This window comes from Suillus fuscotomentosus (genome assembly GCF_016647785.1).
Source record: "Suillus fuscotomentosus strain FC203 chromosome Unknown F5891scaffold_66, whole genome shotgun sequence".
Classification (NCBI taxonomy): domain Eukaryota; kingdom Fungi; phylum Basidiomycota; class Agaricomycetes; order Boletales; family Suillaceae; genus Suillus; species Suillus fuscotomentosus.
The window spans coordinates 1-13,873 of NW_024539578.1; the positions used below are offsets into that span (position 1 = coordinate 1).

Sequence of the window (13,873 nt, forward strand, 5' to 3'; positions counted from 1 at the left end):
CACAGCTAAGTCACATCACGTGATGTTTGCAGAAACTGCTTGAGGCCTATCTTACATATAGCAAAGCTTCACGTAATCCTTTCAAGCAAAGCCACTTAATATTCCATCCTGCAGGCCGTATTCTTCCCCCAAGATATATTGTTTGTCTATCTTGCACCATGATTCTGGGAGACTTCTCTGCTTGTATATTCATGGATGGCCAGGAGCTTCCAGAGTATGATATCGTCGTTTCCAGTACGCCAACAGAGAACAGAATAACGTGTTGGATCGCGTCAACTGCAGGCAAGGTACGTTGTCCATAAAATGCATAGCGAAAGACCCTTAGTATCTCCATAAGAAATTTCAAGTCAGCGCGAAATTTTTAGCCCGGCAGACCTCGGGAGCCTTATTAACCGTCTTCGTTGACGGTATTACCTGTCGTCCATACGTCATGCCTCCGGGCTGGACTGGTACACAGAACATAACGCATCTGAGCAATAGTTATGTTAAAAGAGATTTCATGTTCTCCCAACTTGAGCTTACTGGTTAGTATGCGAAAGTTCCCGAAGCCTTCTTCCAAGTTCTAATGCTAAACATCAGATGACGACTCAATGCTCGATGATCGAAGCGCAAATGATATAGGTCAAATTATGATGGAGGTAGTGCAGGGGAAGTACACCATGAAAGAACAAGTAATGGGTTCCCATAACGTGAACGACCGTACCCTTCGTGTGCGGGAAGGCAAGGTGCATGAACGCGCCAAGAAGGCATGCCCTCATCGTGTTGTGTGCGTAAAATTTCATCGCAAACCTCACTGTTTTATGATTGTCATTTTGTTAAGCTTCGGAGAAGAAGTACCCGATCAAAGCCCAGTATCAGCCTTCAAGATTATACCAGACAATAGTCCAAAGACTGTCTTCGTATTCAAGTACACGCGCTTGGGTGGGCCATGATGTTTTCTACGCGCATTCGCCACTCACACATGGTCCCGATCCCAGACATCCTGCAAGCAATGGGAGTAGCACCACGTACATCAATCATGGCAGACACAGAGGCAGAGATGGAGGATCATGACGATGACAATGAAGTCATGGATGGGTCTGATGAGTCCTTGCCCTCAGATGATGTCAAACCACTGGCAAGGATTCGAGAGCTAGAGGTAATTTTTTGTTTTGGTGATATCTTTTCCTCCAGCTCATTCTCGTCTTGCAGATGGAGCTTCAGCGCTTGCGTGCACAAGTAGAAGATCGGAAGCCCTCGCTTGTCAAGTTGGAACACGGGGGATCGCGACGGAAACCCGCTGCTATGGAGGTTATTGATCTCACTGAGGATTAGCTTCTCTTTTCTTGGGTTCAGGTCCTCCGTTCTGAGGTAAGCAATCAAATTCCCAGTGTGATGGACACCACCATGCATTTTCTAGGAACTCGATTATCTGCAAGATGAAACACGCTACATCAATAGTTTCTGTGTGGTTCGAAATCATCATCACTATGATGTATGTATGTACATTGTATAGGTGCAGAACTTTGAAAGTCTGTCGCCACGAGTCCTGACGTTACGCTTACGACTCGAATAATACTTTCTTGTACCGTTAGTACTACGCCTTGTTCTATAACCACTGTATAATGACATTCCAAGTCGTATATAGACTTCATATAATAACAGCTCGCACTCCGAGGTTTCAGAAGTTCAAACGTTCAAGATTAATACAAACAAACTTTTATCACTTTCTTTCTCCCGTGGCAGGGTCGAATATCCACACTCATGCTCCTCGGAGACTTCTGTGCCTGGCCTGCGCTGCAGTTGATGGAAATGAGCTCAGCGCTCACGATCGTGGCACCGCCGTCTCCTCTTGAAGATAGGAGGCTAGTACTAGGTACATGCTGGATTGTATCTGAGGAAGGAAATCGGATATCCTCTCAACTCGCGTTCCGAATGTCGCGGCATAAGTACGGAGCTCAATGTCGTTTCGCTCAAGTGTTTCCGGTTGGTACCAGGACATTCCGAAACGCACACAACGTTTACAATGACTTATCAATGATGCGGTACTGCGCACTATGTATTAGCTCTCGTGACCAACTCGCGACTTTCATATCTCCTCGACCGCCGGTACTTGCCGGCAATCCAATGGCGACTTGATATTGTTCCACTGTTGACCGGTATCTAGACCTTCATGATCATGCTGAGCGGTATTCAGATGATGACGGCTACCTACTGCCCTTGGATGATCATGGGGGACAATTGTATATTTTACGAACACACAGCTATTGGGACATTCAAGAAGTATATCGTGTGAGTGGCAGTCATATTTTGGGACTTGACTCGTTCCATAACTGCAGCCTCGAAAACGAAGCTAAGAGAACCTCCGGTACAGACGAACCTCCTATTTGATTGATCTTATGCTCCGTCGGTAAGCTTGTCTCCGATTTCTGTACCGAACACAATAAATGTCGTCGCTCTCTGCGATTATTAGCCGGAAGCCTATGGGTGGACCGGAAGCCGATCAACTCGCATGGTCCTAATGAGTGTAGAATGAGCTGAAACGCTCGCGGCAAAAGGAGGGACTCGGGATTCCGAATCAAGTTAGGAGGACCGTCATCCTCGTGAGCGGGGATTTTTCTGCCACTGAGACTACCGGCCTGACGTCAGTACAGCCTTGAGTAGATCCTGCCGGCGGCAGGTGCTCATTCTCAAATACTACCCTTCCGGTGTAATCGGTACCCCACAGAAGTCGGTACTTTCACAAAACTCGTGTTTATAAACACGGATATCATTCTCTCTGTTATGACTCATTATGATGTTGAACGACCACGTGAACTGGAGTAGAATGGAGCGAGATAGTTGAAAGTGCCGAAGCCACGTAAAGATATCGACACCTGTCGATATGTGCCGTGGCATTTGCGTGACTGCCAGCGCCTGTGGCGTACCGATTGCACCGGAAGGGATAGTATACAAACATGGCGTCCTCGGTGTGATGTCCTGTACCGGCCCGAATCCTTCTTTCGATTCCTCAAAATCTATGCCGTGTTTCGTCCATGGTGCCTGTCTGTACTGCCTGGTCAGTATCACGTCGCATGACACCACTCGTGGTTGAAATTGAAACATCACATGAAGACGGTGACTCGTAAATCGATTCTATTCTCCTGATAACTTTCTGATGTTCTCCGAAGTGGTAAAGTGGCGCAGAACTCTTGAAAGGGGGGCTGAGAGGAGTAGCGGAAACAGTATTTTTGTGCGTATCTGTCACAAAGCTGAAAACGAAGAAATGTGAATGTCACATATTGTCCAGAAATTTAGAGTTTAACCAACGCGTTGTTTGGAGTATAATGGCGCCTTATCAAAATAGTAACGGCATTGAGTGATAGACTGGATTGCGTTGAGTTTCGGCCGCCTTTCCGGATCTACATCAACTCCTCGGACTTTATTGACACGAAGGAGTACTAGTCCATATGTGATAGTGATTCCACGTAGAGACACCTCATGTTTTTGGTCCATGATCCGTTGCCAACCTGTTGAAGAAGGAACCAGAGCGCTGGACATTTGCGGTCCGTTACATCGGCCGATGTGAACCCAGCGTTGACAACTCCTATGTGCCGTTCCTCACGTGTCATCAATCTTTACGGGTCAGGCGTGCATCGCGACTTGTCTGAAATGACCGCAAGTCAGCACATTATGACGTGCTTTGTGAATGGCCCAGAGCTCAAATGAAAAGCCGTTTTGTAAAGCCTGACCTCATTTCCACTGTTCCGGAAGTATCACAAAGCTGCTAGACCAGCAGATAATGAGTTCATTAAAATCGAAGATTAAGCTTGCAAGAAACATTTACCATCTCCAAGATGTGAATCGCGAGTAGGTATGGTCCGGGCTAAAATCACAGCGAGAAGTACGCATTTCCAAGTGGTCTAGAGGTGCCTAGCACCAGGCCATAGCCACCGAGGAGGTACCAGTAACGTCATTCAGTTGCTGTGAAGAACGTTCATCAACGTACCAACAAGTTTGGTTTGAAAGGAAGAGTTTTGGGATATGTCACATGACGTGAACGCGTTCCTTGGTGTCGCTGAGTTTCAAATTTAATTAGTGGATAAAAGCACGCGTAATTCCATGCACGCCTTTCTGTACCTGGTTAAGCGCGTGTACATCGATTGAAAGCTATCCACGTCATCATTCTCCTTTCCTTCAATGCTATCCTATGGGACGCTACGAGCGTGCATCAGGGTCGATGGACAAGCTTTGGAGAGCTATGGAATTGAGACGTTTCCAGAAGAAAATAAGGTGACCTGTTGGATTGCTTCGGAAGCAGGAAAGGTGTGTACTTCGTGAATTTGTACATGAGGCGACCCCCAACGCCGCCTCCTGTCACTCCTGCAGACGTTCTCTGTAGTATGGCAAGATATCAACTATGCACGCCAGTATCACCAAACAGGAGATGTGACACTCGATGGCATACATGGAGGGGGTCAATTAATGCATGCTTTAGGTTTCAATGAGCCACCCACGTATCAGAGATGTACGGCAGAATTCAAATACGTCAACACATCAATGAATTCCATCCGTCCGCTTACCTTCTCGAGGCTTCAGCTGACGGGTCAGTTTTATCTGGTGCAGACCATCAGACTCCAGAAGGATGCTCATATACTTATAGATGAAGATCAACACCTGAATTCTGCACACGCAGATCTCGGAGAAATTTCCTTGGCCATCTGGCCTGTGAGTGTGATTGGCATGGGCCACCGAAAAAATACAATCTCTGCTAAGGGAACGATAGTTCACGAGCGCTCAAAGAAGGCATCAAGTCACTGTGTGGGGTGCGTAGTTTTGCTCCATCTCGTCACCCAAGTCACATACGATCTTAGGTTTGGAGAGGAGATCCGTGTGCCACCGCAACAGGTAATTAACGTGGCGCGCGTTGGAATAACCCCCACGGCTACATTTGTTTTCAGGTACAGACCATTTGGTTCGTGTGCAAAACATAGTCGGTAATTATATTCTGATACTCATATATCCTTACTAGATCGACTCGTGGCAGATGGTATTGCCCCGCCACCTATGCAACCTTCATGGGGAACCAAGCGTGAAGCTCCTGTAGACGTACCAGAATCTGAAGATTACAACGATGGGACAGGCTCAGATATAGATGATGAAGCCTTGCGTGAGCTTAATGCGCTGAAAGTCAGATCTTTTCTTGCGATATGCTTATAGAAGCGCTGACACACAATTTACGAAGGCACAAGTGAAAAGGCTCGAGGAAAGAATAACCACTACCCGCAGTGCCAAGAGGGTAAAGTTGGAGTCCAGTGACAGCATGCGGAGTCAGTGAGACGTTGAGAGGTATCACTACCTTATAGGTAAGTTTCTAATCTCTCCCCAATAGCTTGATCACTGAAAGCACAAGCGCACATAACGTAATTCCGACCCACGTCTTTCTTTTGAACTCTCACTCTGTCACATTCACATGCATGAGAAAACGCGCATCGAGGTTTGACTGTTTTCCGCTCCAATAATGTCCCCGTCCCGCACACCGTAACGAAGGAAATGCTTTAGAGCATTCAACAGCATTGCATCTTCGCCTATTCCCGTATCCATCTACCATTAATTGACGTCAAATCTGCATCGGCGTTGACCATCCCCTCGTCATGCTCCAATTATATTTCAATCTTGTACAATCGGCCGTGGTTCGTTTTCTTGATAGGTACGTTCTTGCGGGATACTTGAACTCTCGCTGACCAAACCCTGACGAGCAGATTAATCGTATACATAGTTCATTCTCACCCGTTAATCCTCGATCGATTTTAATAGCCTGCGATCACGGTCCGTCTTGTGCAATCACCGCCTCCACTTCTCAGATCAGCTGAATTGACTCTACGTACCATCACTTAATCAAGGTGTCTTCTTGACGAACCACTCCTCTTACTTTCTTACGCATAGATATCCATGCTGGACGTGGATCTAGTTAGCTCGAAATGATAACGGCTTTTGCGCTATTTGATTTTTGCCTGATCACAGCCCTGCTCAGCATCCCTCGGAAATGAGGCAAACGTTATTTCTTAAGGAAATGGGCTTCCATGTGCAAGGGGAAGGTGGGCTAGGCTGTGCACCTTGTGTTTTTCACTAATCTGGTCTAGTCTGGTCTGGTCTCCAGGCGCATCCAGGGACCGCTCGCTGGACTATACGTGAAACGTCCGGCGTCCAACTTGCCAGCCTCGAGGTTGGCGTTAATTTTATACGTACCTTTGGTTGCTTCTATAACGAAGCTCCACATAGGATAAACTTGTGGAGCGCACGAGGGATTCCTGTGCAGGGAATTTCCATCAATTGCACTCTGTGCGGCCCTAAAATGTCGCGAAATAGCGTAACTGCCTCGTGGGTTGTGGCACCAATGACTATAAAGCCCACACAATTCCTTCCTGTATAACGAAATATCCTCTGTACCTCATCGGAGTTCACGTCATAAGCACAATGACTGTAAGCGTAACGCTCCATTATTATGTGCCTCGTGTTCATCGTTTGCTCACCAACCCCATGCAGCAGTGCACCAGCAACAAGCCCTCCGGACCTATCCGTCGAAGATTAAGGCTTCTTGATAAAGCTGTGCAATTTTTATCGCGCCTAGATGGTCGAGGGCCTCACACAATACACGAGGTGTCCCTAAACACTTCATTCCATTCGCTTCCGTTGAGTCAGGTAAATAATAGCAATGAGTATAAAGACCCATGTCCGATACTTAATTTTCGCACAGGAACAAAGCCCTTCCATCCATTCAACATTTGACTTCCACTCAATCTCTGACATGCCTGACCAACAACTCGCACTCATCATCCCATCCAAGCAAGCGACTTTTACCGTCGCTAGCCGAAAAATACCCAAGCCAGGCCCTGGCGAGGTTCTCGTCAAACTCCAGGCCACTGCGCTCAACCCTTTCGATGCTAAGATCCATAGAGATGGCACTTTCGTCGACAGCTATCCTGCAGTTCTGGGCACCGACGGTGCTGGCATCGTCGAAGAAATCGGTGAAGGCGTTACGAAATTCAATCCAGGGGAAAGAATGTATGCCATCTCATTTCTATAATGGCCACGTTTGTTGTGAGATTGATCGTTACTTCGGCTAGATTCTTCCATGGTGCCTTTGACGATAACGATCTGGCAACCTTTCAGCAGTATTGCGTAGTCACAACTGACTTCGCAGCTAAGGCAAGTTAATCCCCGCGATCGGTAGTCGAGACTCGTGTTGATCGATATTACTCAGGTCCCGAGAAGCTTATCGCTCGACCAGGCAAGTACTATCGCATGCGGAATTGGCACAGCCGCGATCGGGATGTACGGTACCATGAATGGTATCGGTCTCATTCCACCTTGGGAGCGCGGCGGATGGTCCAAGTACAAAGGTTGGCCCATCTTGATCCTCGGTGGTGCCGGCTCTGTGGGCAACTACGGTAAGCTTAGCGGCTCATTTCCACAGCCAAGACATCTTACTAATACATCACTGCTACTAGTTATCCAACTAGCGAAACTATCGGGCTTCTCACCTATCATTACCACTTCCTCGCTGAAGCACACGGAACGTCTGAAGAGTCTCGGAGCAAACCACGTCATAGACAGATATCTTCCACTATCAGCACTCAAACAGGCCGTGATGAAAATTACGGGCTCTCGCATACATATGATGTACGACTGCATATCCACAGCAGAGACGCAGGAGGCTGCTTGGTCATTGCTTGCGCCAGGAGGGAAGCTTGTTGTCACACAGCCATCCTTGATTAGCAAGGACAGCTATGACAGTAGGCAGGTGGTTCCTGTAGACGGAAGCCCGCAATCAGACGAGAACTGGGAAACGGGGAAGAGGCTGTGGGCTCATCTTGAGAGATGGGTCGAAGAGGGTCACATACGGGTATGTATCAATCAAACCTTACCTCTAGGTATTCTCTAACATTTTTTCAGCCAAACAATGTCGAACTAGTATCTGGCGGGCTGCGTGCAATACCAGATGCGCTCGAGAGATTCAACGCTGGGAAGGTAGACGGAGTGAAACTGGTAGTTCGACCACAAGAAACTTAACAATTTTGCACGGGCGATCTGGGACATATATGATCATTATTTTATCTAGATACCCCCTGCATTACCTTCATTTCTTTGTCAATATGAATTGCTTCTTGCATGTGTCATCATTTCAAAAATGGTCGCGACTCGGAGTCGTATATAAAAATGGGACCCCTATGTAGAGTCGCTTTCAATCGTGCTCTCATCTTCCTAACCATGTCTGATACAAAGCAACAAAAAGCACTCTTACTGAAGTCCAAGCACGGCCAATTCGCTGTTGGTTTGAACAGCATCCCGAAGCCCGGGAAGGATGAGGTCTTGATCAAGGTTTACTCTGTAGCCCTTAATCCTATCGACTACAAAGTTCAGGAAACCGGGATGTTTGTCGACCACTACCCAGTAGTACTCGGTGAGGATATTGCTGGTACCGTCGACGAAGTGGGAGAAGGCGTTCTCAACTTCGCGAAGGGAGACAGAGTGTGAGCACTATTAGCCCCTGAGTTGTGCCTGGGTCGCTTCCTTACCTTATTCGCTGTAGATTCACGCATGGCCAGTTTTCAAATGATAAAGCTGGTTTCCAACAGTTCGCACTTGGAGTTACGGATTTCACTGCGAAGGTATGTTCTTATTGAAGGATTTGCATTGGTACTGACAGCATATAGATTCCGGATAATTTGGGATATGATGACGCAGCCACTATTCCATTGGCCCTCGACACTGCTTCGACTGGCCTGTATAATAAAACCACGTACGGGTTTGGCCTCACGCCGCCTTGGGTAAAGGGCGGTATCGGCATGTACTCCGGGACTCCGATCGTCATTCTTGGTGGAGCGTCAGCTGTTGGGTCTTATGGTAAGTTGCTGTCAAGAGAAGTATCATTCTAACCTTCCCCTTTCAGTCATTCAGCTGGCTCACCTCTCTGGGTTCTCTCCTATCATTACGACTGCGTCGCCTGCCCATGAAGTGTACCTGAAGTCGCTTGGGGCTACCCATGTATTGAACAGGCACCTTTCTGCCGACGTTGTCAAGGCTGCTATCAACGGATTTACAAAGAACCCGATCAAGTACGTGTATGATGCTATTGCTCTCTCTGAGACACAGCAGGTTGGATGGTCGATCCTCGATGCGAAAGGATGCCTGGTTTTGACGCTTCCGGCATCAGTCCAAGAAGACGAAGGAAAGGAACGCAAAGCTATTATGACATTCGGAAGTCCACATACGAAAGAAAACAAGGAGCTTTGCAAGGGGTTGTGGGCCATTCTTTCGCAGTGGCTTGAAGCAGGGACCATTAAGGTGAGGTATCAAGCATATCCCAGTCTCACTGCCGCTGACCTACCTCATATAGCCTCTTAGGTACGAAGTTCTTCCTGATGGTCTTGAAGGAATCATCGGGGGGTTGGAACAAATGAAGGCGGCGAAAGTAAGTGGGAAAAAGTTGGTTGCTCACCCGCAAGACACCAAGTGAGGCCATACTATGTGGTCGACGAGGAAGTCAATGTGATTTTCGTCTGGTTTGTCACTGTATTTTTATTCAAGTGCCGGCATCGCATCACTATGTATTAGTAAATTATTTCAAGAACAAACCTGTAATTCAGATTTCATTCGAGTTGCAATTGGTGCGCAAGGTAATGATTGGCGTCTCTGCAAAACTTATTTGAAATTTTGAACACAAATAATTTCTCAAGTTAAACAAACACAATAATTAATGATAATTTTTTTTACCTCACGTTGAATCAAGCCAGGTCGTAATAGTCTGAACTCTAGACGTAATGCCTGGTCGGGGCCTCGTGTCAGTTGCTTCCATCAGCCAGTTTGTGGTTTTTAGCTTTGTCTTGCATGTGCTGTGACTTACGAACAAATTCCTCGACTGATCATGCGAGGACCTTTTGAGACTCTCTGCATCTCGGAAATTCTCGCAGTTATCCTTGATGGTTTGCAAGGCGACAAGAAGTCGTTATACTACATGTCTTGCTGTTGTCGTGCATTTACAGATCCTGCCCTCGATGTCCTCTGGAGATCCATGCACTCATTTGCGCCATTCACTTCGTTGATTCCACAAAGCGCGTCATTTGCGAATGTAAGTGACTCATCTCACGTCTGTCGCTGATGCCAATCCTCATTATACCTGCAGGACTCCTGGACGACAGACCACGATCTCCTAAAGTATCGCCCATCGAACGACTGGAAAACATTCGACAAATACGCTGCACGAGTACGGAGTTTGTGCATAGGAGACTACATCAATAACATCGCAGACCTCGTAAAAACCCAGGATTGTTATACATGTCTCACAGTCATTCGAGGACAGGATGGATGTCATCCTTTCCCAAAATTACGAAGTCTGATCTATATCCTCTACGGGCCAATTTCCCCGCAAGCGAAGCCATTTCCCCCCTCCCTGCGATCTCTCACTCTCGTGTGTCGCGACGCGATCGATTGTGACCCTATTGAATTGGTACTTGACCGCGCCGTCGCTGAAGCACCGCGTCTAAAGGAACTGCGCATTATTGGTCTCATGCGGACAATGAGAACGTTGCACCCAACACCCCAACCTCATTTCGGGCAGATCGAGAGCCTCGATCTAAGCAAAGCTTATATTCGTGCCCCCGAGCTTGCAACTCTTTGCACGCTATTGTCCCAGGCACCTATCTCAGACCTCAAAATCCACCTCCAAGATCGCTTGGACATAGATTGGGACGCCATTCCTCCGATGTTCCCTGCATTGAAGCAGTTGGATGTTCGTGGATCAATGTCTTCCGTCACCCTCTTCATGTCACGTCTTGCAGCAACAAACCTACATACGCTGGTTTTTCAGCCGAACGGGTATTTTCAGGGTGTCGTGATCGTCTTTGATTACCTCATACCTATCATCGTTAAGACGTTCGGAAAGTCGCTGAAATCACTTGATCTTCATATCAATGGACCTAGGCCTCGTGCCGAGGATAGTGACGTTATCAAGAGTATTTTTCAGGGGCTTGAGCCTCTTATGGAAGCAGGCTTGCAATCACTGCGCCTGTTTTTGCAGGTAGGCTCCACACTGAGACCAGTGCAATTCCCTCCGGAAGTGCAGTCCATGCTTGAGCCCTCCGCTTGGCCTTCCTTGAAGCACTTTCACTTTGCGACAAAAGAGTAGCAATACGCAGTGTTCTTCCTTGATATAAGCAATCGGTCAGGTTATACACTAGCATGGTTAGTCTTTTGGTCCCTGTCTAAGTACTGGGGTGGTCTAGGCGCTCGAGAGTTTGCTATTTAGATAACTTTAGCAAGGCCGTTTTTTTAAAAAAAAATTGCCCATAAGTACTAAGGGTACTCAGAGTAGTTTTAGGATTTTCGGTAAAGCTCGCTAAGGCCCGGTAAAGCGCGGGTAGAGCTTACAGAAACACGGCACGATAATCCTCGGCGCACATCGGCACGACGTCGGACTTTCAAACGACACTTAAGATTTTCGAAGTAGAAAGTGAGGAGGAGGACACATGTATTTGCAATGAGTAGCGATAAAGTACATCCCCCAACGCGCTTTGTATTTAAAACTAGCAGCATCAATAAATTCGTGAAAGAAAAACCAAGTCCAGTGGGATAATGATATCAGTGCGTGCTATAGGTGGAGAGCGCAGGATGTGCTCCTTGTCCTGGATCTTCGCCTTCACGTTGTCGGTGGCATCTGATGACTCCACCGACAACGTGATGATGTTGATGGGGATCTGCATACTGGAAAGAAGATGGAGAACGAGGTGGAGGGGAGACTCCTTCTGGGCGTTGTATAGGCGTGCCAACTGGCATTACAGAGGGAAGAGCAACGGGGAGCATTCAGACATGCTTGAATGAGATTCTTGCCCTCCGGTTGAGTGACAAGAGGTTGTAGCTTTGAAGTTGTAAAGGTGTTAACGAGACCCGTTTCTGACATGACGAGTAGAAGGACTTGAGTGCCTGTGAGAGTAGACAGATATAGTTGGGAAGAAGGTGGAGAACGACGTTGTGGTTGGGAAGAGCAGCTTCGAGTAGCATGCCGGCGAAAATGAGACGCCGGATGATCATGTGTGAGGGGAAACCTAAAATAAATGTCATGAGGACAAAACATGGTGAGCTGCAGCTTGCAAGATGCAAGAAAAACACACCTTGTGCACAAAACCTCCAACAACTTCATGAGGTCCGGCTTGATGCTGTCCGAGTTTGAGTGAGGTTGATGGGCTGAGTGAGGTCGATGAGCACAACGTGAGATGCAACATCGGAAATTTCCGAAAATTTTAAACTCCGCTGTAAACTGCGTCACATATGCACCAAATGAATAGGAATTTTGATCCCCCCCCAATTCTCACTATGCCTCGTCAATCTACACGTGTACAGATGCTGAATGACCTTGACCAGGCTGCCCTTGTGGTAGCCAGGGCGAGATACCAGCACGTCATGGAAGATGATGACTCTACAGACTCCATCTCGAGCTTAGACTCTGATTTAGATCTTACCCATGACTCGGATCTTGAAATCTTCCTGAATATTATGCTTTCACCCCCTTCTCCTCTTTCTCCAGCACTCTCCATCTCATCCAATTTTTCTGACGGGGACAGCTCATCAGATGATGATCATATTATCACTCGCTACAATCGCCTCCAGGATTCCATTGCAACTCTCCAGGACGAAATTTCAAAGGCTCGTGTACTCAACATCCCCAGTGTACCTCTCCCACGTGCCCCTCAGCTACACCTTCTAGTTCATTTTGGGGAACACCGCCTGCTTTTATTTCGTCACAAATTACGTGTTGATCCTGAAATCTTTGACGACATCCTTGATTTAATTTCTGACCATCGCATTTTTCACAACAACTCCAACAACTCCCAGCTTCCTGTTGCTATTCAACTAGCAATTTTTCTCAACCGTGCTGGCCACTATGGTAACTCCATATCTCTTGTGGATGTGTCTCAATGGGCGGGTGTTAGTGTTGGCTCGGTTGTTAATTGCACTAATCGTGTAATGGTTGCCCTGCTTGACCAGCATGATGCTTTCATGGGTTTCCCTCCCCACAATTCGAAGGATTTCGAGCGTGCTCGGAGGTATAGTGCAAAGGCTAGCACTTGTCCTGAGTGGCAGAATGGAGTCCTAGCTGTTGATGGGACAACAGTTGATCTATATGCGACACCAGGTTTTTTCCACCAGGCTTTTTATGATAGGAAATCCAAGTATTCCCTTGGGTGTCAGGTATGTTTTTTATTGAATTTTTATTGAATTTCTATGGCTAATTTTTGAAAAAATTCAAGGCAGCTATTATGCCTCACAATCTTCTCATAGTCGATTATTCTCTTGGTCACCCTGGAAGTGTCCATGATGCATATGCATTTAGATCCACTCGTATCTACCAAGAGCATGATACACTTCTGCCAGCTAATCACTGGGTCTGGGCAGACAGTGCTTATCCACTAAGCACTTGGTGTATTACTCCTTTCAAGAAGCCCCGCAATGGGCGCCTGACAGCAAACCAGAGGACATTTAATTTTCATCTCTCTTCAGTTTGTATTTTTTTTCCTGATTTTTCCTGATTTTTCTAAATTAATAATTCATATAGGTCCGTGTCCGTGTTGAACATGCATTTGCTGCATTAAAAGGCCGGTTTCAATCCCTTCGAGATCTCCGACAGAATATCAATTCAGCCGATGACTTGCGGGCAGCTGTCCATTGGATTCAGTGCTGTCTCATCCTTCACAATATGATTATCCGGTTTGAAGAACACCGAGGTCTTAAAGAATCTAGTGGCTCAGTGAAATGGGCCTATCAAGAGGACAACAATCCAATTCAAGGAGAGAATGAAGGGCCTGATGGTAATGAACAAGTGGGTGACAGGTTGTATGAGGGGACACCAGGTCACACA

At 47.0% G+C, this 13,873-nt stretch overlaps 6 protein-coding genes across 6 annotated transcripts; 5 read left to right on the forward strand and 1 right to left on the reverse strand.

Annotated features, from left to right (window-relative positions):
• The first annotated feature begins 72 nt into the window (after positions 1–72).
• Positions 73–1,673, forward strand: F5891DRAFT_1058167 (uncharacterized protein). Its single transcript, XM_041362786.1, has 6 exons — positions 73–287; positions 338–524; positions 580–766; positions 821–921; positions 978–1,138; positions 1,192–1,673. Exons 1-6 carry the CDS (start codon positions 159–161, stop codon positions 1,312–1,314), a joined length of 888 nt encoding a protein of 295 aa, XP_041220980.1. The 5' UTR covers positions 73–158; the 3' UTR covers positions 1,315–1,673.
• Positions 1,674–2,207: 534 nt separating this feature from the next.
• On the reverse strand, positions 2,208–3,991 carry F5891DRAFT_1058177 (uncharacterized protein). Its single transcript, XM_041362787.1, has 5 exons — positions 3,806–3,991; positions 3,711–3,745; positions 3,289–3,625; positions 3,088–3,230; positions 2,208–3,025 (listed from the first exon to the last, which is right to left on the reverse strand). The coding sequence occupies exons 3-5, from the start codon at positions 3,517–3,519 to the stop codon at positions 2,677–2,679; spliced, it is 723 nt and encodes a 240-aa protein (XP_041220981.1). The 5' UTR covers positions 3,520–3,625; positions 3,711–3,745; positions 3,806–3,991; the 3' UTR covers positions 2,208–2,676.
• Positions 3,992–4,097: 106 nt separating this feature from the next.
• Positions 4,098–5,654, forward strand: F5891DRAFT_664885 (uncharacterized protein). Its single transcript, XM_041372696.1, has 7 exons — positions 4,098–4,284; positions 4,457–4,564; positions 4,622–4,784; positions 4,833–4,933; positions 4,991–5,148; positions 5,204–5,324; positions 5,372–5,654. The coding sequence occupies exons 2-6, from the start codon at positions 4,519–4,521 to the stop codon at positions 5,294–5,296; spliced, it is 561 nt and encodes a 186-aa protein (XP_041220982.1). The 5' UTR covers positions 4,098–4,284; positions 4,457–4,518; the 3' UTR covers positions 5,297–5,324; positions 5,372–5,654.
• A 686-nt stretch (positions 5,655–6,340) lies between these two features.
• F5891DRAFT_664964 (chaperonin 10-like protein) lies at positions 6,341–8,219 on the forward strand. Its single transcript, XM_041372697.1, has 7 exons — positions 6,341–6,441; positions 6,508–6,660; positions 6,716–7,023; positions 7,086–7,167; positions 7,223–7,409; positions 7,470–7,864; positions 7,915–8,219. The coding sequence occupies exons 1-7, from the start codon at positions 6,436–6,438 to the stop codon at positions 8,029–8,031; spliced, it is 1,248 nt and encodes a 415-aa protein (XP_041220983.1). The 5' UTR covers positions 6,341–6,435; the 3' UTR covers positions 8,032–8,219.
• A 10-nt stretch (positions 8,220–8,229) lies between these two features.
• On the forward strand, positions 8,230–9,478 carry F5891DRAFT_960193 (chaperonin 10-like protein; the record flags this gene model as incomplete). The annotated part of the gene is made up of 5 exons (XM_041375705.1): positions 8,230–8,492; positions 8,552–8,630; positions 8,676–8,865; positions 8,912–9,306; positions 9,359–9,478. 5 exons carry the CDS (start codon positions 8,230–8,232, stop codon positions 9,476–9,478), a joined length of 1,047 nt encoding a protein of 348 aa, XP_041220984.1.
• Positions 9,479–9,740: 262 nt separating this feature from the next.
• F5891DRAFT_665013 (uncharacterized protein) lies at positions 9,741–11,341 on the forward strand. The gene is made up of 2 exons (XM_041372698.1): positions 9,741–10,090; positions 10,145–11,341. Exons 1-2 carry the CDS (start codon positions 9,887–9,889, stop codon positions 11,144–11,146), a joined length of 1,206 nt encoding a protein of 401 aa, XP_041220985.1. The 5' UTR covers positions 9,741–9,886; the 3' UTR covers positions 11,147–11,341.
• The last annotated feature ends 2,532 nt before the right edge of the window (positions 11,342–13,873 follow it).